We start from the raw sequence: 23,669 nt of genomic DNA on the forward strand, positions 1-23,669 counted from the left end.
GTGGATGAAAAGATGGACGTGAGCCAGCAATGTGCGCTCGCAGCCCGGAAGGCCAATCGTATCCTGGGCTGCACCAAAAGAAGCGTGGCCAGCAGGTCGAGGGAGGGGATTCTGCCCCTCTACTCTGCTCTGGTGGGACCCCACCTGGAGTACTGTGTCCAGCTCTGGAGCCCTCAGCATAAGAAAGACACGGACCTGTTGGAGCGGGTCCAGAAGAGGGTCACAAAAATGATCGGGGGGATGGAACACCTCTCCTATGAAGAAAGGCTGAGAGAGTTGGGCTTGTTCAGCCTGGAGAAGAGAAGGCTTTGGGGAGACCTTACTGCAGCCTATCAGTACTTAAAGGGGGCTTCTAAAAAAGATGGCGGCAAACTTTTTAGCAGGGCCTGTTGTGACAGGACAAGGGGGAATGGCTTTAAACTAAAGGGGGGTAGATTTAGACTAGAGATAAGGAAGAAATGTTTTACGCTGAGGGTGGTGAAGCCCTGGCACAGGTTGCCCAGAGAGGGGGTGGATGCCCCATCCCTGGAAACATTCCAGGTCAGGTTGGACGGGGCTCTGAGCAACCTGCTCTAGTTGAAGATGTCCCTGCCCACGGCAGGGGAGTTGGACTAGATGACCTTTAGAGGTCCCTGCCAATCCAAACTATTCTGTGGTTCCATGAAATCTGCAAACTTCACAGACTGTGGACATGCAGTCACAAGTGATGCAGGCATGCAACACAGGCAGTGATGCTGCTATGAACAGAGAAACGTGAGGCAGCACAGGGCTCAAGTCCAAGGGGGAGATCAAAAGTTTTAGGTAAGTTTGACCTGAAGGCTAGACATCCACGAGATCCAAACCAAAATCATGGCACGCATCTTGGACAATAGAGGCAAGACCTGCACCAACATTTAGACTCATTTGTTATCAAACACGGACATGGATGAATTTGTAATTGCAGATGGGAAAATGAGTATGGGAAAAGTCCAGGAAACTGACATGCCCAGAAATGGATTCTTGTGTTTCACCAGCTGGTAGGAATATACTGAATTAATAGCTCTATACCAAAAAAATAAGCTATTTGGCAGCAATACCACTTCCTAGCCATGACCCTAGTCCTGTGGACTGCTCACTGCCTTCCTATGCAACTTCATTCAGCTCTGTTTCTTAGGGCCTCCTTCATACCTCAGGGAAATGGAGAGAAGACGGCCTTGGAAAAAGACAGGACGGGAAATAAAAAGTCACAGAGCCCTCAGCTGGTCATTCATGCTTCAGAGTGAAATGCCTGGAAAGGTCAGTTAGCAGGATCAAGGAAAGCAGCATGGAAGAAGAGAATCCCCAACCATCCCACTGTCCAAAAGGTCTAATCGTACCTTCATACAAGCAGTGTTACCATCCCGTTTGGTGTCAAAAGCTGTGGATCCTTCACATTCACACGGCATTTCACCTTACTAGTTCTGTTCACGACATTCTAAATCGCGCAGGGAGAGGTGCCGAGCACCTTAAGGATACATGTGCTGTTATCAATAACATTTGACTTCACTAAGCTGCAGTGTTTAATGGAAAGGCTTAAATAAAACTTTACAAGTTAATGACTGAGCAGCAACTTTATTTTGCAACATAAGATGCAAGGTTTTCCCTCACCAGATGCTGTAGTATTTTCTTCTTTTAAGGCAGTAATTTCTGCCTTCCTTTTACTCAGCCCCACAGAGTAGCATAAGATTATGAGACAAGTGGGGTTTTTTTAAAAATGCCTGCCCTCATATGGTTTCTTTAATAAAAATTGATTTTACTACTTCTTCAAAAAACAGGAAAGTTCTCCTTTTTGAAAGGAAAAAGAAATACTGAATTGCAATAGATTATTCTGAATTTAGAGGAGTGAAGTTTCACTGGCACTTCAGTGAAAAGCTGACAGAGGTAAAACACGTTCAACTCATTTGGGAGATCTGCAGAGGTTTAAGAGAAAGAGACACCAACATAACATAAGCACTAATTCTCATTAAACAAAGATTTAAAAATAGAATAAGAGCCATTTGAAATCTAAAGTGCCGGACATCCTTAAATGTATATGCACAATCTCAGGCCTGAAAATTTAGGAAAGAAAGAAATCCTTCACACACAAAAGAAAAACTCCGCAAAAGAAAGCTTCTCCAAGTCTGATAGACAGCTGTTCTATCATCGCGCTTGCTAACAATGGGGAAGCCAGCTGGACTTTTTGAATAAAATACCACCTATGGCTGTTGTATGCTTTCCATAACCACAAGATGAAAACATAGTTATAGGCTCACACCATTGAGCAGAGTAGCAATGTTTATATTCATTTATCAGAGAGGAAACAATACAATTATGCTGGGACTGTTGATCAGTTCAAATGAAGTAGAAATAAATATACATTGCATCCTGGGAAATTGTCAGATATGGACAATCTTTCAACTATAAGATATGAGACATTACTAAGCTTAGGAGGAAAAATTAAAATATATAAAAAGCAGAAGCTGCTGATCATTTCAATCCATTCTGCTTAATGACGTAACGTAATCAGTAGAAGATGAAGACAGAAGTTCTGCCTCAAATATTTAAGACCAAAAGGTTTTCCTTAGAAGATTTTGTCAACATGCCCCTTTTTCTTTTAAGGATATCAGATTCAGGTGAACTAGTAGATCATAGCAAATAGCAGGCAGGTGGAAAAAACTGCGTGGCTGAATACAGGCACTTCCTTTTTCAAACAATGAGAAACATTTTAAATGTGTATGTACACAGAAACTTTTCTACTGAGCAATTAATCTGATGAAAATTATTTTTCACTATGACATTATAAACTTCGGGAATTATTACTAGGTCCTCTTACTCATTAGCAAGACCGCATACTTGAATAAGCAGTATTTCTCCATTTACAGCTACTGAAATATATACCCAGTGCATCCTGAAGAACATAATATGTAGAAATGGATAAAACCCTGCTAATTTTGTTGAAAAACATGAAAGCCTAATTTCCTCGAAAGCCATCAAAGTACCAGTTTGTGGTAACAGCTGAGGAAATTCTCTGGTGCCCTCTGCTGCCAGCTACCAAAAGTGAACCAGACCTGACATAGCTGGTTCCTCGCAAGCACCGTGCACGGGGAGTCACTGCACAGCCACCCTGCGGGAAGCCTCCCTGCATAAAATTAAAGCCACTGCACCAATTTAATGAATATACTGATACACCTTATGCCCACACATGGCAGCCTAATACTGCTTCATTTCACTCACCTGTATGAGGCAAAGTCAACATTAAAGTTTCATAAATAAAAATATCTATTATCCAACGTATTTCTTCTGAGCAGGCTTTAACCTCTTCTGATAACATCACCCTCTACTATCCACCAGTCATACATTTCAGAAAAGTCTTTGTTTAGCTGTCCCTTCAGATGCTTTCTTGAAGTAAAGCCCAAAACACTTTCTGTGACTGTAGTCTGAGATTACATGCCCGGAGCTCCTGCCTCGCTCTGCCATCACCCACTGCTCCTCTGACCAGGTCATGGGTCGCTGTCCCCTTCTGTCACACCAGTGAGACCAGGGTGTAAACCCAGTCACCCTATGAACAGCTGCAGGCAAAGCGAGAGTAAGGTCAAACTGCGGTGCAGGGACGGAAGGAGCCGCTGGAGCAGGCAGGCAGGGACTTGAGCTTTCTGTTGCTCGCAAATACACAGACTGCAGCGTCTTTACCTTTCTTCAACACTACCATTGATAATGTCTTGAGGAAAACTGCTAAACAACAGTGAAGGGTCTGCCCCAGGACTACCTGATACCACAGTTATTTGAGCATATATCTTGCAAATCTCTCAGGAGACGTTTAACAAGACAAGAAATTACAAGAGGACTTACCAAACAGTAGGAGTGAGAAGGAAGGAGACAGCCCTGCTCTTGGCAATTACTGAGGTTATATATTGCATATACTGAGGATGTAGTACCACTGACAACTTTTACTTTCAGAAAACAACCACCTCTGCCTACATTTGGTCCATTTCTCCTCCTTTCCAGGCAGGCATGCACATCTGCTTTATAAACAACACTGAGTGAGTTCATTTCAACATTTGCCCAAGGCTGCTCCAATTGCCTTGTAGTTTTTATTTAAGCATACTCATTTAATAGGTAAAGCACAAGCTGCGTGTGCTAGCTGAAGTTAAGTAGTGCAGATGCTACCTTGTCAAAGATACTGCTTTCTTCAGGACATCCTCAGCATCTAGTATTTTACTGTCAGCCTCTGAACTTTTTTTTTTCCCCCCACTCCTTTGCCTTCCAAAGTACAGCTTGGTTTAGGTTTAATTAAGCTCTCAATTGGTTTCTTTCCCTTCCCCCTACTCTGCAAATAACATGTTCATTTCTACAATACTAGAAAAACTTTCATTTTTTCATTGCAAATCGAGCTGTTATTTAAAATATATTGCCAGCAAACTTCCCCCCTCCAATGCAATACTATAACTAACAGCCATGTGTTGAATCATTCATCATTTAAAAAAAAGTAACGACAGTGATGAGAACTCATCATGGTTTCATCCCAATGCCTACTAGAGCACTCATTTGTTCGCAAGAATAAAAAGTCTTATTTGATTCTTATTTTTGTTGAAGTACCATAACACATCAAGATTTTCTAGTGAAATTCAACTTGGATTGCCCGGTACTCCCTCAAAATACAGCAAGTATATGGCAAATGAGGAAATTAAATAGCTACGGCGTGCACAAAGCAGAGGTAGAGAGCAAGCATACTACTCTCTGGGTGAGACTAAACACTTTTATTGATCAATGGCATTGCACAAAACTCAAAAAGTGGAAGGTTTGTATTGCTTTGAATATTCCATTTCTCAAAGCCTTAAACCAGCAGAAAACTGGTTTTCTATACTTTTTTTTTTCAACTAGAAAAAGGAAAAAAAAGCACAGTATGAACTCTATCCTACTTGAGCAACTACCATCTAGTCAAGTGGCTTTGTTGAATTTGGTCATTTGAGAGGTTTGCAATACAGAACTCTCCAGCTTTGCTCCACCTCCAGGAACTCCCTGAGACAGGATGTATGCAGTATTTTCACTCTGGCATATATGCCATTTTGCACTACTGAAACATTTCTCCAAAAATTACTTCTATGAATCTAGCTAATGTAACATTTTACTGGGTAAGATTTTTGACTAATGGCTGATGTCAAAATCCAGTTTGTTAGGCCCACCACAAAAAAATAATTCAAGAGTTTGAGTTTCATCTATTTTTACGTACAGTAAATAATTTTAAAGGAAACAGAAGTTACGGATAAAACCCCTTCCTTGTTGAGCTGCATACTGAAGAGCCAGCAGAGGGAGCGTGCCTGCTCACTCGGACAGCACTTCTGAAGCACTGCAGGGGCAGTTCATTATGAGCCAGATTATTTTTTAAAAAGGTTTGGTTAATTTTTGAGACACGCTCACTTCAATTAATCTGTCTGTGCTTGACAAAGGAGATATCAGTACGAGAAGGAGAACAGGCTGTTTTTAAAACCCAGTTCCAAGGTAGCATACTCACTAAGGGGGATAGTTCCACAGATGTCACCAGAATTTTTCCGGTAGTTAAAACAGGATATACCATAACTCGACTGGGACTAGAAATAGTGATGGTGGACTTAAAAGAATAGGTGAAAGGTAAACATTTGCTATCTTTGTCATCTGCAAGGCATACTCAGTCACATGTGCTCTCCTTCCATTGCCAATCCACAGTAACAGAATACATATGGATTAAAGAATTCAGACACATTTCAAGCAGCCTTGCTCTCAACAGGGGTACACAGTATGATTTAAAACACCACCAGAAGCCTGGAGCCTGCATGACCCAGCACTAACACCACTACCACTAAATCACTGATCTCAGACACAGGAAATCAGAACAGAAAAGAGGCTTGCATCTTGGCTGCGCCTTTCGGGCTGCAGGCTTTTCAGAAAAGAGCAGGTAAAAAGCAATAAACCCAGAGGCAACCCATAATAAGCTATCATGTCATTAGAAGTGTAGCTTCCTGTTAACGAAAAACATCCATAATTTTAACTGAAAAGCACTTTACCATTTTCAACTTCCAGATGGCCACAATTTCCACTTACTTCATAATTTAGAAGGCAAAAGCAGCAACTAAGAAATTCCATCAGATATACCCATTTACAGTGTACACACAATCCTTCCTTTCTTTCCAAAACTGTTAGTTTAAATAAGAACATCCACACCATAGTGTCTTATTTCAGTAATAATAACCAGAAGACATTTCCTTCTCGTTTACACGTATGCATTCACCTTTATTACTTGTGAGTGCATTTGTGTGTATATGCAGAAACTGTATTTATAAGCGTGTCACCACTGTGTCAAATAACCCAACAGCCAACCCAGTGCTACCTTCAGAATTGCTGTATTTTACTTATATATATTTTTTAAAAATGGAAAAAAAAACAATCAAAAACCCAAGTCCACACTGGACGTACCTTCAGGGAAAGATATAAAAGTTGTCCACTGAGGCAGACCATGCTCAGCAAATAGACCAAGTCACTAGAGAGGTACTTCTACTTAGATTTCAGTAATACGTAAAGATATTCAGGAGAGGAAATTTCATTTTATATTCTAAGGTTCTCTAGGCAGTAACTGCATTTGCGTGCAGTGACTTGCACAGTGCAGCCTCAGTCATGATGATACTCATAGCATCATTCCTAATACATGAGTAAAAACAAAATAGCAATAAATAATAATAATTGTTCAGAATGTTGCATAACTAAGATTAATTACACTATAACTTGCATTACTTAATTACATACAAGAAAACAAATACTAGCTGAATTCATTAAGACATTACATTTAAAAAGTTGAGAGGGAACCAAAAGGAAATAAATGTAAAATTATAATGTATATATTATAATACACTATATGTCAGGTGGTAAATACACGTGCCAATGCACTAGACAGCAACAAGATTGTAATGTGTCTTTCAGAGTTAAGCATGCAAAGCTAATACTAAATTCACAAAATTCCAGTTTGCAAAATCTATTAGTCATCAGTATCTATTAAAGACTTGTAATTTCACAGGGCAAAACGTAAAACAGGTTATAAAAAAAACACTTCTATCTATACGGAGTAGCCACTTAACGTCCTCCTCAACTAAAACTACGTAGATGAAATTCACCACATTTAACCATCACCTCGGGTTGCTCATAGCTACTATTTCATTCTACATTCTAGTATACTTTGTGTCACTGTAATCATAATTCTCTAATTTTCTGAACTCTTACATATCATTAGTTACTATTGAAGTGATTTCATAAGCCAAAAAGAACTTCAAAAAAAGCCAACTTAAGAGCATTGAGTTTTCTTTATTGTTACAGTTTTCAGAAGAAAAATACTAGTTTCTCTAGTGCTCTACATTAGTAAGAGACTTTCCTTGGATTTAATCAGGCAAGAAATGGCTTTCAGACTCTGCAAGCCTACAGGCAGTGTTTTATAATGGTAAACTTGATTAAAAACGGTAAGGAAAACCCACTGAGATGCAAAACACAATGTATGCCTTGTTAATCTTTCACAGTTACATGATAACTTACTATTTTGCCCCAATTTTAAGCCCTGCATGACTCTACCATGAACAGGCACATCAGGTGCTGGGGCCATAACTTTGTAATTCTAACATGCTTCCAAATGACTTTAGATTAACTCATTCCGAAGTGTGTAACTATGTAAAATATTTAGCAGTCACTTGACCTTCTTTCTCCCAAAAAGGACATTACGAACATCAGGAATTTGTCCTCAACCCTTGATTTAATTTCTGGAAAGAGACAAAAACACCCATGTATTTGTCCATAATCTGGAAGTGCCAGTTAGGAACGACATGCAGAAATCCTAATGTTTCGTAGTGTGCGGGATACCACGAGCGTGTTAAAATCCTCAGACCGTGCTGTTGTGCCTTTGGGTGCTGACGACTTCTTTTCTCTTTGCTGTGACAGCGGCAAACACCCAGTGCAACCCTGTAACTCAGCCCTATCCAAATCTACACTGGGACGAATCACAAGGCACTTTCTCTGTTTATTTTTCAAAGCAAGGCCTATTTACCTGCACACGTCCAAAGACAGAGCCCGCTCGTTGTGCGGAGCTGCCTCAGAGCTTCGCTCCTGTGCCTCCCTCGTGTTGTCCTTGCTGATGCACACCCACAGCGACATTTCCCCACCATCCCGGCACCTTCCGTGCAGGAGGGACAGTCGCCCAACAAGACGCCGCAGTGCTGGGCTGCTGCTCCACCCACGCGTCCCCTCGGCAGATGGGAAGAGACCATCTCTCTTGCAGCCTGGCAGGCAGTGCTGGCGCCCAGGCAAATCCAGCCCCGACCCCACTGCCCGCGCGACTGCAGTCTCCTGCCCGCCTTCCCACGGGGTTGGGAGGCTCTGGGAGGACACTCGGGTAGTCACCTCCCAAGGGCAGGAAAGGGAGTTTTGGGGCAGGCAGTCTCCAACTATTGCAGGTAAGAGCAGGAATGAGGGAAGCAGGAAGATTTAAGAGGAGACCAGGTGCTGTGAGAGACACCTTCTGTCACAAGTACGGAGAGGATGTTCAGGAGTGAAAGTGCAGAATTCAGCTCTTCCTCCTTCTCCCAGCCACATTACTGATCCCCAAGGGGTGTTCTGCACCTACCAAGAGGATCCTCAGCACAGCCCACTTGGTTATCTTATCCTTTGCTGCATCTGCTGACAATGGTCTCAGTTACCATGCACCGCCTAGCAGCCAGCACCCACCGCATGTACAGATTCAAATTATTGACTTTCATATCAGGCATTAGCCTGTGGCTGTGTGCTGAAAGTTATGCCATAACAAAAATCAGCCTGAAAGAGATTGGTGATCTCATGGAGATTTATGGGAGAGGGAAACAACAGAGCATCAAGGTCTACATCTACACCAAGAGAAGAAAATACACATAGACAGGATTAGTTACTGCTATTTTTTTAGGGGTCCTGAACACACAGTAAAAAACTATGTGCACAGTTCTAACACCCGTAAATTTTCCTTATCCTCTTGCTTAGGTCAAACATTACATGTTTCTCCTCCATTGCCCCAAATGAGAATTTAATCACCTACTCCATACTGATCCTCAACAGAGCTGTTAATGGGATCATTATTACACAACGCACTCTCAACAGCTGTGTTAGAAGGATACTATCTGTAGCAACTTAAATCACACTTAAGATTCAAGCAGCATGAAATGTTATTATCTCAGCAGGGTATGCAAGGCCCGTAAAACAAACAGAAAAATTAAATTGGAACTTTAGCCAAAAAAGAAAACTTTCTGAAAGCTTGCCAACTCAGCAGTACAAGCATTTCACTAAGTTTATAATATATGATGCTGTCAGTCTCAACTTTTACTAAAGAACTGTTTAAAACAAAGTTAAAAACATAAGTTGGGAATATGTTTTTAACTATCTGGTTTTATGGAAATCCTACTGACTTGAGACCAATTTACTTAAATATTTAAGGGCCACATCAATAGAACTCAGTTCAAATTTTACTTAGTTTTAACTTTATGCATTTTGAAAGGTAAAAGGTATTTTTACAATTTATCAATTCATAAGCAAATTTTAGGAGTTCTTTTGAACATGACATCTTAAATATTTACAAAAGTTTATGAGAAGTATGGCTGAAGGAGATACTACAATGCCGGGGATTCAGCTGTAAAGTTTCCAATGTATCCTTTAACAAATCAAATGAACACTAAAAAGATTCCTGCTTCTCTCAGATTACTTCTGTGAATTTGCCACAGCACTTCAATATTTATATAAAGTTCCTCTTAATGAGGAGATTCAATATTCCAACCACTAGCTTTGCTTTTTTCAAAAGAAGTGGTAAAATTTAAAGCTCTGGAAATAATGCAGAAACAAAATCCAGCCAATTAAATGTATCAAGTAAACCAAAAATCTGTGACCGTATGAAAAGGCCAAATTAAACAACATCTAGAAAAAGCAAAGTTAGCACATAAATACGGCAATTCTAGGGTTAGTATTTGCAATAGAAATCTTGTTTTCTCTGTACCTTAGTCCCATCTCTTCTCTAGAATTTGCTCCTCCTCTCTTATTTTGGTACGGCAGCATCTCAATGCCAACTGCAGGAGTCTATGAAGTAGATGCTAATGTTGAGAGCAAGCAGTAGTACTCCTATAGTGCGACCCAGCGACACTATTAACAGTACTACCTTGGATCTCCTCAGCAAGCACTATGTGTCCGACTACATCTACACATGAGCTGCTTCTTTTGTTGCTTATGGTCAGCATCAAAAGCTGTTCCTCAAAATAGCGAATTTGGGGAAAGAAAAAAAAAGTTTTGTCTTACCATATTCTGCACACAGCTACCAAAGGAACGTTTGTTGCAAATTTCACAAAAAAAATTAAAGTTGATTAAACTTTTAATTGCTGCTTTCATGTAGTTTCAAACTAGATATGCAAGCTAATGAACAATTTGTAAGCATCATTAAAGAAATACAGGAAAATCCACAGGGACGCTCATTTATACATTAAGAAATTAGTCATTCCAATAACAGCTAAATTGGATATCACTAATTTCAAACTGATAAAAAACTTCTAAGTGGATTGGAGCATTTGCAGTAAAGAATTTCCTCACACTTAGGGTTGAGATAGCAAGAACGTCAAACCCAAGTTAACCTTTAGGAAAAAAAATTGTTTTCCATTCATTTTGGCTTCAGAAACAGCTTCTCCACCAATTACTACCCGATTTGATTCTTTAAGTCATTGCACAGCAAGCCTAGACTTGGAGAAAAGCTAATCCTACACCTGTGACTAATTCTTTCAAAACAAGAGACTTGAGAACATACAAAGTGACTGTATCTGTATCTTTCCATTAGACCGTTTAAAACCAGTTTTCTTGTTTGACAATGGTTATTTTGGCCAAAGACCAGTGCAAACTATGGTCTATTCGCCCCATCTTTTGATACACAGATGAACAGGGAAGCAATCATATGAAGACTGCCTTAGGCACTCCAAAAACTTCTCTTTTCCCTATCAAGTTGCCAGTTTAAAACTCAAGGTGGTTCAAGGCTCAACTGGAATTAAAACCCAGACTTGCCATAGCCTATCAGAAAACCGCTAAGTCAGCACAGTTCACTGAACTCTTCTACATTAGTACTTACTGCTAGCCTTCTTGTGGCATAGGCTGAACAGGAGAAAATGTTTTATTGCCTTTCTCTCTTAAAAGGTGGACTCAATGATCCTTATGGGTCCCTTCCAACTTGAGATATTCTATGATTCTAAGGTACCATCCTTAGGAACTGCAACACTGGCATCCGGATATGTCCGAGACTGACAAAATTCGAAGTCTGACCCAGTAGCCAGACTGTGATGCCTGGCACCTGAGAGACTGGTACTGAAAGCCCGCAGGGAAAGTAGAGCTTCCTCAAAATAAGACAGAGGGCACTGCTGGCTTTTGGTCTTTCGTGCATTATGTGGGGCATATGGGGAGATAGCTGGGAGTCATTTTAAATATTGCCAGATACTGCCAAATTTTGAGCTGCTCCTCACACGCTCACAGAGCTAAGGCAGACAGTGAACTTGGGAACAGCTTCCTGTGGTGAGAGAGGGCATGAACAGCCACTGCTGTGATTAATGACTTTCCTGCCAACACACAGTCCATAATTTGCATTGGTTGTAATCAAGTAATAGGATCTCTCATCACGTTTATGAGCAATCAATTATAAAACGCCCTTGCTCTGCTAAGTTTATTCTGTTTAAACACATAAAACAGTCAATGCAGAACACCTACCTGGCTCCAAAGATGTCTTTTTTTGCTAGATCAATGCCAGACACCACCTTTACCCTGAGGATACGAGACTCTTCCTGTTAACAAAAAAGAAAACAGGTTTAATGTTTATTCTGTAATTCATTTTGAAGATCAACAGTTTGCAAGAGGTTAAGCTGTGAAGGAACACTCAGCCTTTAGATCGCAGGAGTCTTTCCTAGGTAGGATTTTGAAAAGAAAATCCTCTTGGAAGGAGGTATACACTTTATCTGCTAAAGAACAGCCCAAATCCAAACATGAAGAGCATCCACCTCCAGTGAGAGCTGTTTAGAGTTAAATAAAAGCAGAATAAGAGTAGATAACAGTGATAACGCCATAGTAATAATAATGTAACAATAATAGTAATAAAAGTAGAAGACAATTTGCTGAGCAGGGCCATTTCAAATCCTAAATGATCCGTACTCCACAGAAATTCACTCTGCTTAGACTCTAAAGCTGCCTCTTCAAACACAGGGGGAAAATATTCATAACATTTTCGTCCAATAATGCTAATACCTCTTGGTCAGAGAGATGTCTATGGTTTAAAAAAAGGGTGCAAGATTAAAAATAAATCCTTAAAATTACACTGTTTAAACCTGTCTCACCACCTTGGTATATGCAGAGCTCAAAACCAACTTTCAACGACACATGGCAATTTCTGAAGATGCGTATTACTAGGACATCAACCTGATGCTCAGTTTATCACTTCATTAAGCTCCTGAGCAACATTAGTACAAAAGGTATTTTTTACTCTTTTTTTTTTTTTTTTTTTTTACCGTTTGACCAGTTTATTTTTGCTACACAAAGAGGCCACCAAAACTAAACCTGGAAAGGATCCTACAGAAACAGGTTCTGCAGTCACCCATATAGTTATACCTTTTTCTCCTCTGATAAGCCTTCCAGAACTGCAAGATACAAGATTCAATTACGGTAATTTGAGACTCCATTCCTTGAAGCTTGTTCAGAAAACAATAACATTTTCCCACAGGTTTATCCTGGCATGACCATACTACACCTACTCTATTTGTTTTAGATAGCTAAAAGCGAGAGACAGATTTGTTAGCTGTAGCTGAGATTTTTGAGATTATTAGGAAGGTCAGAAATACCCCAGAAACAAACCCGTACCTGTCCAGTCTAATACCATTCCTCTAGAAGGAGTCAGAAACAGATTACTTCAGAGAAAGAAAAACAAAAGTCTCATTGAACCTGTCTGCAGGGCGAGTTTCATCCTGACACACATCCTGCCGCATAACTGTGCTCCATTAAAACAAAAGCTTGAGGATTTAAATCCTTTCTGAAAATTTGTTTGTTGGTATTCTTTCCAGCAGCACTTAACACTGTAGTTTCTAATTCAGAGAACAGGATTCCTTCCCAAAAGAGCCTAAAGCTTACCAGACAGGTGAACAAAACAGTATGTAAAAAAGAACAATTCGATGGTGGTGTTAGTGAATATTGCAAATTTTTTTTCATATGTTAAATTTTTTCAATCTGTTAATGTCAATACAACATGCCTGGTCTTCTAGAGTGGTTTTAATAGACAAAAGGCAATGAACTTGCAAATTGCGATCAAGAAAATTCCTTCGTTAAGAGAAGACAGCATAGCAAAAAAAAAAAAAAAGTCAGAAATGCAGACTATTCTGACCTTACTGAAGGAGAACTGGAGGATAAGAAGTTGTAATACTAAGTAGAGAGGTACAGAAAGAGGGATTTTGGACAGTTACTATATTATTAATGCTACACAAAGTCCAACATCAGCTTTGCTAGAGTGGCATCTTCTTTCTGCACTAAAATAATCTCTGCATATTAACTGAATAAAAAAGATATTTAAAAAAAAAAAATCACACAGCAGGAGGAAGTCCAGCTGCTGGAGGATCCCTAATTCAGGCTCTGCAAGACACAAAAGATGCTCCAGACTATCTAAATAGATAGATTCTCAAAAACATACTTGAAGTTTCACTTCGTACTTCAAGCACACCGGAAGACAGACCCTGTTCCCTCCCTTCATGCAGGCTCTCAGCCTCTGCTAAATATTCCATTTTACCAAGCAGAAACAATGCTTTTGCAAATGTTTGTTCAAATTTTCATACGCATGAAATACATGTAATATTTTAAAAAGTAATTAAAACACCTCAATTTGTAACAAGGCCTCACCTATCTACCCTCAAAATTTTTCCTTTAAGTCAGTATGATACTTACTTTGAGAACATCTATTGTGTACAAGGAGCAAGGTGAATTTTGGCTGATGGAAAATTCTTCTGCAGAACATGACACTTAATATATGGTACTCTGAACCATGAGTGGCTGGTCAGACAGCTTGTCTGTAAAATAATTCTTTTGTAATGCACTGAACTTGTCTTATCTGTATCATTTTGTCTAAAAACATTCACAAAAGCAGCATAACACCACAGGTGCATACATGTGCACACGTATGCATAAAAAGTGTAATAAAAGAATACTCCAGCTCATGTGACTACACAAAACCTCAAATGATATAGATGAAGGGTTCCCAAATTAAGCTTGCTCAAGCATCACCACGGGTAGTAGTGGGAACCAGCAGCAGCACCCAGCTTCCCAGGCTGTGCACAGGCTGACACCTCAAATTTGGATTCGTCTGATCTCCACTTCCTTAGCTGGGAACACTGCCTGGGGGGAACAGCAACACTAAAGGGCAGAAAAAAAGAAAAAAAGTTTTTCATATTCTTATGCTTGCTCCTTGTGTCCCAATTTCTTCATTTATCTCCAAGTATGCTGTGTCAGGTAAAGAAAGGAGTTAAATTTTCACAGCAATAGAGAGGTAATCTCACCTCATTGTCCACCAAAAAAAAAAAAATCAGATAAAGGATTGCTTGGCTAGGCACAGCTTGAAACACAGAGCATCAATTACCTGACACAGGTTTCCACCCATTCTTCTCTGAAAAGACCATACAAGAAAAGAAAATTAGGATTTTGGTTTGTTTTTCTTGTAAACCCAGGGCACAACGACAGAGAGTAGCCAAGACAAGATAACTAAATGTGGAAAAATCCTGAGTGAGAAAACACAGAATCCAAATCCCAAATAAAGTGATCCCTTTGCAGCTTTGAGCCTGAGCCAATCTCCAGTTAAGCAGCACTTAGGCTTGTTGAGATTAAGGACATGTTTACACATACATTTCTTTCAGCGGAAAGTGCCAACTTAAATGGCCTTCCCCTCCAGTTTATTCCATTCCCACCAAGGTTTTTCTGAACCTAGGTCAACACCTTGAGCCAGTGGAGCCCACAAACAGCAGGCCAACAGAGCTGAAGATAAGGGAAGGAAGAAATGGACAGCCAGAAATGAAGGGTAGATGGAGGCAGCTGCTTAAAAGCCAGTACTGCTATGCAAAGATACAGATAAAAGATACTAGAATGAGAGGAAATGGCCTCAAGTTGTGCCAGAGAAGGTTTAGATTGGATGTTAGGAAAAATTTCTTCACCAAAAGGGTTGTCAAGTGTTGGAACAGGCTGCCCAAGTGGTTGAATCACCATCCCTGGATGTATTTGAAGGACATGTAGATGTGGTGCTTAGGGACACGGTTTAGTGGTGGACTTGGCAGTGTTAGGTTTACGGTTGGACGCTATGATCTTAAAGGTCTTTTCCAACTTAAATAATCCTGTGATTCTGTGATATATGTGGCACCAAGACCAGAAATTCTAGGCTTCAGTCTACAACACTTAATAATATTCAGCTGAGCTTAGAAAATGCTGACTTGCCTTTTATTTTTACTCCAAACACCTAGATTTCCAGGATGGGGAAGTCCTTACGTACAAGCACGGAGAATGTCTTCACTGAGTTCTGTGTCATCTGGACACACCCTCCGGATTCAATAATAACAAAAAAAACAGCCAAAGGCTTAACCATCACTCCAGAATTAGCTAACTATAAACCAAGACCACTTGCCAGTAAAGCTAACACCTCTTGTAAGCCCTAGGCTCACTGCTCATGCTCTGCACAATGTGATTGATGCCTCTGAAAAGTGTAAGACCTTTGTCAGCAATCCAGCACAGCCAAGTCCAGTGCCACCTATAAGTACCTATGTGTATGCTCACCAGCACCCAATCTGATATATCCTGCAAAGACCAAGCTGACTGTGTTTAGTAGGCAGGAAAACCCCAGACACAAGTAGAGAATGGGATGAGGAAACATATTTGGAGGATTAAGACGAAGTGGTATGTTGCGGAGCTATGGTTCTTGTTGGGATCCTATGCATTGGAGACAGGGTGTGCAGTTAGCTTGAAGGATACGTGGAGGGACATATGGCTGGAGTTCCAGTTTGCAAAACGTGTAAATGAACAAGACCATGCAGAGCAGGTTAACAAGGCTGAACAGAAAAGAGACATTCACAAGCACAGATCTGCAGGGAACTAGACATACAAACCACAGAAGCAAAGCTCCCTAGTGAGGGATCCCCACATGCTTTTACACTCGCTCACTGCGCTGACGGAGACTGACCAAACCGGCTGTCAGAAGTGGGAAATGAGGGCCTGCTTCAACACCACCGCAGCTGAACCACAATACATACTCTTCCTCAAGCATCAGATACAAAGTGGAAAGGGATGCTGGAGAGGTCCCTGACCAGAGGAAGATGATTTTTTGGTTGGACTTAAAGGTACTTGCTTAATTAGCCTGTGCATATCTTAAAAATGAAACATGCCACATGACAATACTGAGTTCTTTACAGACAAATAGCTTTAGGTACCACATGAATTGACATGCTGCTGAGCAGAAAGACAACCTTAAACTGTCTAGACCACAACCTGATATACACAAATCCAGTAGAGCACAATTTATTGGCAGTTAAATATCTTTACTGAAAGACTTTCATGAGTAATCAATCATACAACGCATTCTCACAGAGCAGTTTTCCCAACACAAACAAACTTCCATTTTCCGGCGACTGTATCTTAACATCCCTCTGAGTCAGTAAAAAGAGGCAATCGCTTACCACTTACTGAGGCGGTCAGGCTCAAGGACACAGTCTTGGGATACTCCCTCCCTCCCTGCGCACCCAAGAGGCTAGCACCTACCACCCTCACTCGCTCAACACCCCGCCCCATCTTTCCACTAGCAGCCAAATTTTCCTTCTTGCAACATCACAGCGATCAGGAGGCAGGAACATGCAAGAGGGGTATGGTAAAGGGAAGACAAGGCTAGGAAAGCTGAGACCACCTGACAGAAACACCATCCTTACCAGAGGACTTCAGCTGTTTAGAAGCCACTTGCTGCTCGAGCTGCCATTCCCAGCACACTTTAAGGAAGAGGCAGCAGTCCACAAGGGCACTCTAGAAACAGTTCATGGCCCGCAGTTCCCACCGGACCACCCAAACCAACCCAAAATGAGTTAATACTTGGTCTTCCAAAGTCACTTTATTCAACTCTGCATGTTTTCACAGCTTCGCCCCACGTCAACAGGAACCAACCAATACACTGGTTATATGGTCATACCATTTCCAACAGCATCTGCACTAAAATGCAAAAGGGAATACAGGAATATTTGAAATCAACAAGATCCATTTTCCTCTCCCCACTTCCCCAATACCATGGATGGGAACTTTTGACCTGGATTCCTTCCTCTTTTATATTTAGTAATCAGAGAGAACTGGTGCTTTAGATGATTTAAATGCTATGATACTGACAGGGGTTAATAGCAGCAACTTACCTGCTGCTTCCATCTTCAAATCACTTTCGTAATCTTGCTAAGTGGGTATATAAAAGGCACTCTTCTGGTTCTGCTCAGAGTTGAAAATATATTTCAAAAAGAAACACCTGTCTGATGGTAAGACTAAACTGTATCCACCCTTCTGTGCAATTCCTGCACTGTCTGAAAGAACTAGTATTAGCCACTGACAAACAGCAAACTAGATGAGACGGACATCTAACTCTGCAATTTTTGTATTCCACTGAATTCTGTTCCTTTTGAAAAGCACGTATCCTAAGCTTCTTTTTGAAATGCACTGTTTGAAAAAGAAGTTAAGCTCATCCCACAGAGGAATTTTTCTGTAATTTTAAAACCTTGCCTGTAGTGTACTAAGCCTGGAAGGGTCTCCTTAAAATGCCAGGTGCTGCCACTCCCTAGTCCATTCAAGAGCTGCAGTTGAGCTACCAGCAGCTCCTGCTTCCAGAGGATGGAGCGTGTTCCTCCGCAGCACTGACACCAGCTCCGGCACAGCCTGAGATCTGACACTGAAATTGCATTCCTCCCTCGATCGGTTTTTTCAACTACAATGCAGAACATGTCTCAGAATTTAAAACTATGTTGTTCAGAGTACTTTGATTAAAAAATTTTGCAACACCGCTGCTGGAAATCCAAAGCTGTGCTCACACATCAGGATGGCGGTTGTTGGCTGGCTGCTAGCAGTTAAGCAGTAAAGTGCTAGCATTTATGAAGCCTCACTTGTCAAAGTTATTTATGCCTATACTCTTTCCGTCCTCGCCCCACTAACCTTAGCCTACCTCACCCACCGCAGCAAGGGTGCCATAAAGTGCTTGGTTAGGTATTAATGTTGAGTTCCACCACTAACCACATCCATACTTACTTCTGCTTTGCCCAATGATTAACATGAAGTTTATGTATTCTTGCCTCCCTGAAAAATGTCAGAGGTTACATAGTTTTCTTCTTTGCTGAAGGATAACCTTTATACAGATTGTGTTTTCTCATCTGTAATTCACATTGCCATTTTAGAAGATATAGCTGATTTAGGTGGAACCAAGCTAGGAAACTGAAAGCCAATCATGCAGCAAAAACCAGACTTCACCGACAATGAACAGACCCCAACTCACCTCAGAAAACCGATAAGAGAATACAGATGTGTCTACAGATTTAGGAGACTTTTGTACGTATATTTATGTACAAGTCACATTTTTTAATTAATTTTTAAATGAACAACACATTTACTTTCTCCAGGTGCTCTGAAAAGCAAAGTAATTTCTAATACCTATTAAAGCGTTCACATCAAGAAAATTTATTAAAAAGTCCTCCTGCCCTTGGATTAATAAAATATCCTGGAACTGGGAAGTTTAGGGAAGAGTTATGGAAACAACAGGGGAAGAACACAGGCAAAACACAGTGCCCTGAGCTGTGCGCTTCTTCCCCACCGGTGAGGATGTTAACGCCACCCCTCAGCTTCACCCCTCCAAAGAATAATCCAGAAGAGGTAGTTTAGTCCACACCAGCTAAAGCAGAATGGACGTGCTATAAAAAACAACCTGAACGAGTTTTGGAATACACATCCATATGTTCTAAATACACATAAGAAGAAATCCACAGCAATCCACAGTCCAGTGTAAGAAGGAAAGCTGTAGACATCAACTTCCTATAGGACAGAAAATCCCATGACACATTTAGAGTATGCATTAAGAGAATAGCACTGAAATAACAATCGATATGGGTATAAAATTAGAAGCTTGGCTTTTTTAAATGAACAGACAAGTGTGAAAGGCACAACGTTTGGATCAATGCAAGCCAATATTTGAACAGATGCCGTACAGACCAGAGAAGATTAAACATTTAACATGTTCTTCCACAACTACCTATAAAAGATATATAAAACCATCTGTAAGTCAAATCCCTCAAGATGACCAGATTTAATTTCATACTTTCCGAGTCTCACTAAACCCCAGCCAGCCTTTGTTGCATTAGGGACACCAGAACCACGCAGTCACCCGAGCAGCTGGAGCACACCCAGACATCACGCCATGGTCTTCACGCAGGCACCAAAAGCCGAACTTACCAAGCGCTGCCCAGCTGCTTCGGCACAAGACCCCCACGTCAACAACAGGCCGCGGCTCCGGGAGCGTGCCGCGAGGCACCGCTGTGGCTCAGAAGGGCCCTGGCAGCCTCAGCTGGCCAACGCGGAAGTTTCGCTGACAGAGGCAATAAATGTCCATCACCAAGGCAACGAGGTGAAAGGACAGCAATCTAGGATTTCACCTGAAGAAAGCTTAACACGAACCACGGCGGGGGGGTGTTGGTTTGGTTTTGGTTTGGGTTTTTTTTCTTCTCTCTGTGTAGAGACATTTTTGATTTCAAACCAAGATAGGCGTCAGCGAGGTAAATTTCCACTAACTGGAAGGAGAGAAACCAGATCACACTGGAAAGTTACCTGTATGCAGAGACTCTGTGAATCCAGTTTCATCCACTGAGCACCTCATCTCTATTTTTATTATACCTGAAAGTTTGCAAAACATAACAAAATAGAAAAGACAACAGATCTTTAACTCAATGTTTTGGTTGCAAAACACATCAGAATGGAAAAGACAACACATCTTTAACCCAATGTTTTAGCTGTTGGAACTTTTGTTATCCTGAAGAAAAGATCAGGCACAAAGCCCCTGGTGTGCCGGACACAGTAAAAACATAGTCACCCAAATAAACTGCTCTTTAATTCTCCCCATTATTGTGAAAAATCAACTAGGATTTGCAGTTTCAAAACAAAATAGAGTATTTGTCATCTACTCAGAAAAAGAGCAAAAGTATTTTCTATAGCAAGCCTAACAATGTTAGGCTACTCCTAAACGTTTTAGCAATTGAAAACGCGGAATACAAGTTAGACTGCAGAATAGTCATGCTGATTCTTACTTTGACTTGTTGGTGGATTAAACCAACCCACAGTATGGCTGAGTGAAAAAAACCCAATGTACTCTAGGAAGCTATTCCACATCAACATCTTACACGGAATATTACCAAATCAGATTATCCTCTGTTCTGACATACAGCCACCTACCTAACATCAAACAACATGAGGGCAACCCAAGAGGGAGAACCAAAGCGGGATGCCCTATCCGACAGCCGGCCGCCATCATCCCCGGGGCAAAGCCAGCCGCCTGTGCACCAAGCAAGCCGAGGAGAACTCACACTCCTGCGCTGCCAACATGCAGCCACACAACCACTCGGGAAGCGAGAGCAACCGCCTTGCATGAGCTGTTCCTGCCTCAGAAGCGGTGAGGTGAGACCAAGTGCTTATCCCTCCCCTGCCATTGCCCAACCCCTCTGATCTCCCCTCAAGAACGCCCCCGGCCCTGTCAGAAGGCAGCCGCAGGCTCCTGTCCAGCAAATGCCAGCAACCGAACACCACAGCCCCAGAAACACTCCACTTTCAAATTAAAATCTCTGCATACATTTAAAGGAAAAACAACAAAACAACACAAAAGCAACCACAGTTTGGAAGAAAGGCCATGAGCCAAGCAAGGAAGTCAGTCAACATATTTAATACCACTACCCTCATTATCTCCCAACAGCACAAGCAGTTGGAGCAGGAAGAAGCTGGTTTTCTTTCTGGAAACACAGGGAGAAGAGAGGCATCCAAAGTTAACAGCTCAACCTCTGGGGACATCATAGCGATTTTCTGAAGGCCATAGCAACAGTACGTGATAAGTCTCAGTACAATTCTTGTGATATCTTAATAATCTTGAAATTTGTCAGTGGCAATTTTGCAAGCAGCCTTTGATAAAATCTCAGCTCTGCAATGAAAACAAAAACAGGCACCAAGGGTATGAACCACATCTCCACTCCCCTCTGAAGTTCAGCACAGGAAAACAAACTTAGAGTAAAGGTCACTAGGTTACAACCACCTACTTATCTGGCTCAAGCACAGAAATTAAAATCTCATTTCAGATAGCTTCACCATGAGCAACCTGGGAACCCAGTTCAGATCTTCCTCCCTTCAAGCATTGATCATATTCACCCTTATGAAGTCTGAGACTAAAATGAATTGTGCCTTTTCTTCCCTGCAGAATTCTCAACCCTCACCGCATGATACAACATATTTAAAAAAAAAAATCCCTTATTTTGTCTAAAGCAGATCTCAAAATCGGAGCACCTAAACCTAGAAGCTTTTGGAGGAAAGAATGACATGTAAGTTGGATCAGAAAGACCCTCTTGGCTACACTGAGTCAGTCAGTTACAGAGCACTAGCATCCGCGGTGCTCCACAGCACGTCTCCAGGCTGAGGCGACAACTTTCTGCACAGCGTGGCAGCAAAACCCAAGACAAACCCAAGTTCTGAGGAAACCAGAACTCTGCTCCTGAGCAAAACCTGACTTCTGGTCTTCACACGACAATGCCCCGAGTTAAGGGGGACCAGCTCTTTTTAGCACTAGAACAAGTGTGTATCCGTCAGCTCCCTGTGCTGGAGCTGGAGGAGGTGGCAGCAGCTTCGGGAGCACGCTCTTTCTGCAGGTGGGTCTGAAGGGCTGGTAGAAAAGACGAGGGGTTCACAGGATGGTCGTATGAAGCCAAGTTCCTCAAGTGTAGCCACAGGCTATGTCAGGCTACGCTTAAAAGGCTCTGATTATCCCACAATGCTACAAAACTTACTGAATTATGTTTTACTGAATATCTTACTAAGGCACATCAGAACCATCACATCAACAGATTAAGCAAACACCAGTAAGCATTAAAAGAACTGCAGAGTTTGGAGAACTATGGGAATCTTAATTTCATACAACAGAAAAATATTAAGTGTTTTACAATAATGATTCAAGTCCTACTTCTAGGACTTGGGACCTCTAGGAAGAGGCACCACATTCATGTTTTCCTTGGCTAGACTGACACAGTTGGGGGGAAAAACAGCAGGCAAAATTTCAGAAAGGCATGAGTTTGTCTTAGAGGGACAGTACCATGATGCTGCCCTTGCACATGGACAAAACAGCACACAAAACTGAAGTGACCAAGTTAAAAACACACACATCAGAAGTACTGTATGGAGATCAAAGGTATGCGTGTATCCGTGACTGGGTTAGGAACCAGGACTCAAAACTCTCAGGCCAACGTTGAAAGCACAGTATTAAGAAAACAGGCTCAAATCACAGTACTGACCCCATGAAAATCTGCTTACAAGGTATTTTTACTGTATAAGTAAGTGTTCCAGGTGAATGGCGATCTATTTGTATAAAAATCAGTTGAACTCTGTGTAGCTAGATATACTTGAGCAATTTTAGCAAGCATATTGAACCAGGTCACCTGTGGTCTTTAGAAATACCCAAGAGAATGCAAAAGAACTTTAAATTAATGGACCTGCTGTACTACACAAGACTTTATTCTCCTTATTTAACATTTAGACCTATTTATATCACTCACTAAAGGAATTCATCTAACCGACACGTTGTTTTCTGCATAACCTAATTCACTAAACTCTCCAGTAGTCTCACGCAGGCTGTGCACAGATGTCTTCTAGATCCAGCTGTGCCAGTAAAGAAAAAAATTCTTATCCAACAACTTTCTTCCCAGTTTTTAACACCGCCAGAGGTTACCATCTCCCCCCTCCAGCCAACAGCAGAGACCATGACAATCAAAATAAGCCAGGTTAGTTTCATTAGACTCACTCCCTTGGACAGCTTCAACCTCCTGAGCGCTCAGAGTGGTGGCTGGGGAGGAGACATGACCTCTACCAAAGGGGCTGTGACTACTCACTGGTTTCCCTTCGCTTGCACCCGTTCTGGGCTCAGACTCGGTGGTTACTTGGATTTCCATCTTCTTGGCTACTCCATCTAAATAGGCAGACATTGGTCTAAATACCCACTCCTGTCATTCATACTACATGAATGACTACCCCTGAGAAGCTTGCAATAGCAACAAGTTTGCCAAAAAAAGCACAACGATCACTCATATCTGCTTAATTTAGCACCATTTTGTGGCAAGTATCTCAAAGGAAAGAACAAAACCAGTGTAATATGAGAAAGGAGGATATGTTTGCTGAATCATCTGTATATGTCATAAATTTATGGTATGGGAAATTCTCTTTCTGAAGGAAACCTCAATCTGCTTTTCTCTGGACAAGCCAAGAGAAGTATGTAATCTTTGGCAGTAGCAAAGAAACAGGAAAAGCATTTGTTACATGTTGCTATTAAAAATACGAACAAAGCTAGGAGTTACTGGTAC

General features: G+C 41.3%; 1 protein-coding gene across 3 annotated transcripts in view; it reads right to left on the bottom strand.

The window, feature by feature from the left end:
- The window catches only part of LOC143171866 (E3 ubiquitin-protein ligase NEDD4-like), a 203,522-nt gene that overhangs the window by 148,406 nt on the left and 31,447 nt on the right, over positions 1-23,669 (bottom strand). For all 3 annotated transcript variants that reach the window (XM_076360983.1, XM_076360982.1, XM_076360981.1), the window contains exon 2: positions 11,761-11,834. In XM_076360983.1, the coding sequence (XP_076217098.1) occupies positions 11,761-11,834 (74 nt within the window). The remainder of the gene's footprint in view (positions 1-11,760; positions 11,835-23,669) is intronic.

The sequence above is a fragment of the Aptenodytes patagonicus genome, chromosome W, assembly GCF_965638725.1.
Source record: "Aptenodytes patagonicus chromosome W, bAptPat1.pri.cur, whole genome shotgun sequence".
NCBI lineage: Eukaryota > Metazoa > Chordata > Aves > Sphenisciformes > Spheniscidae > Aptenodytes > Aptenodytes patagonicus.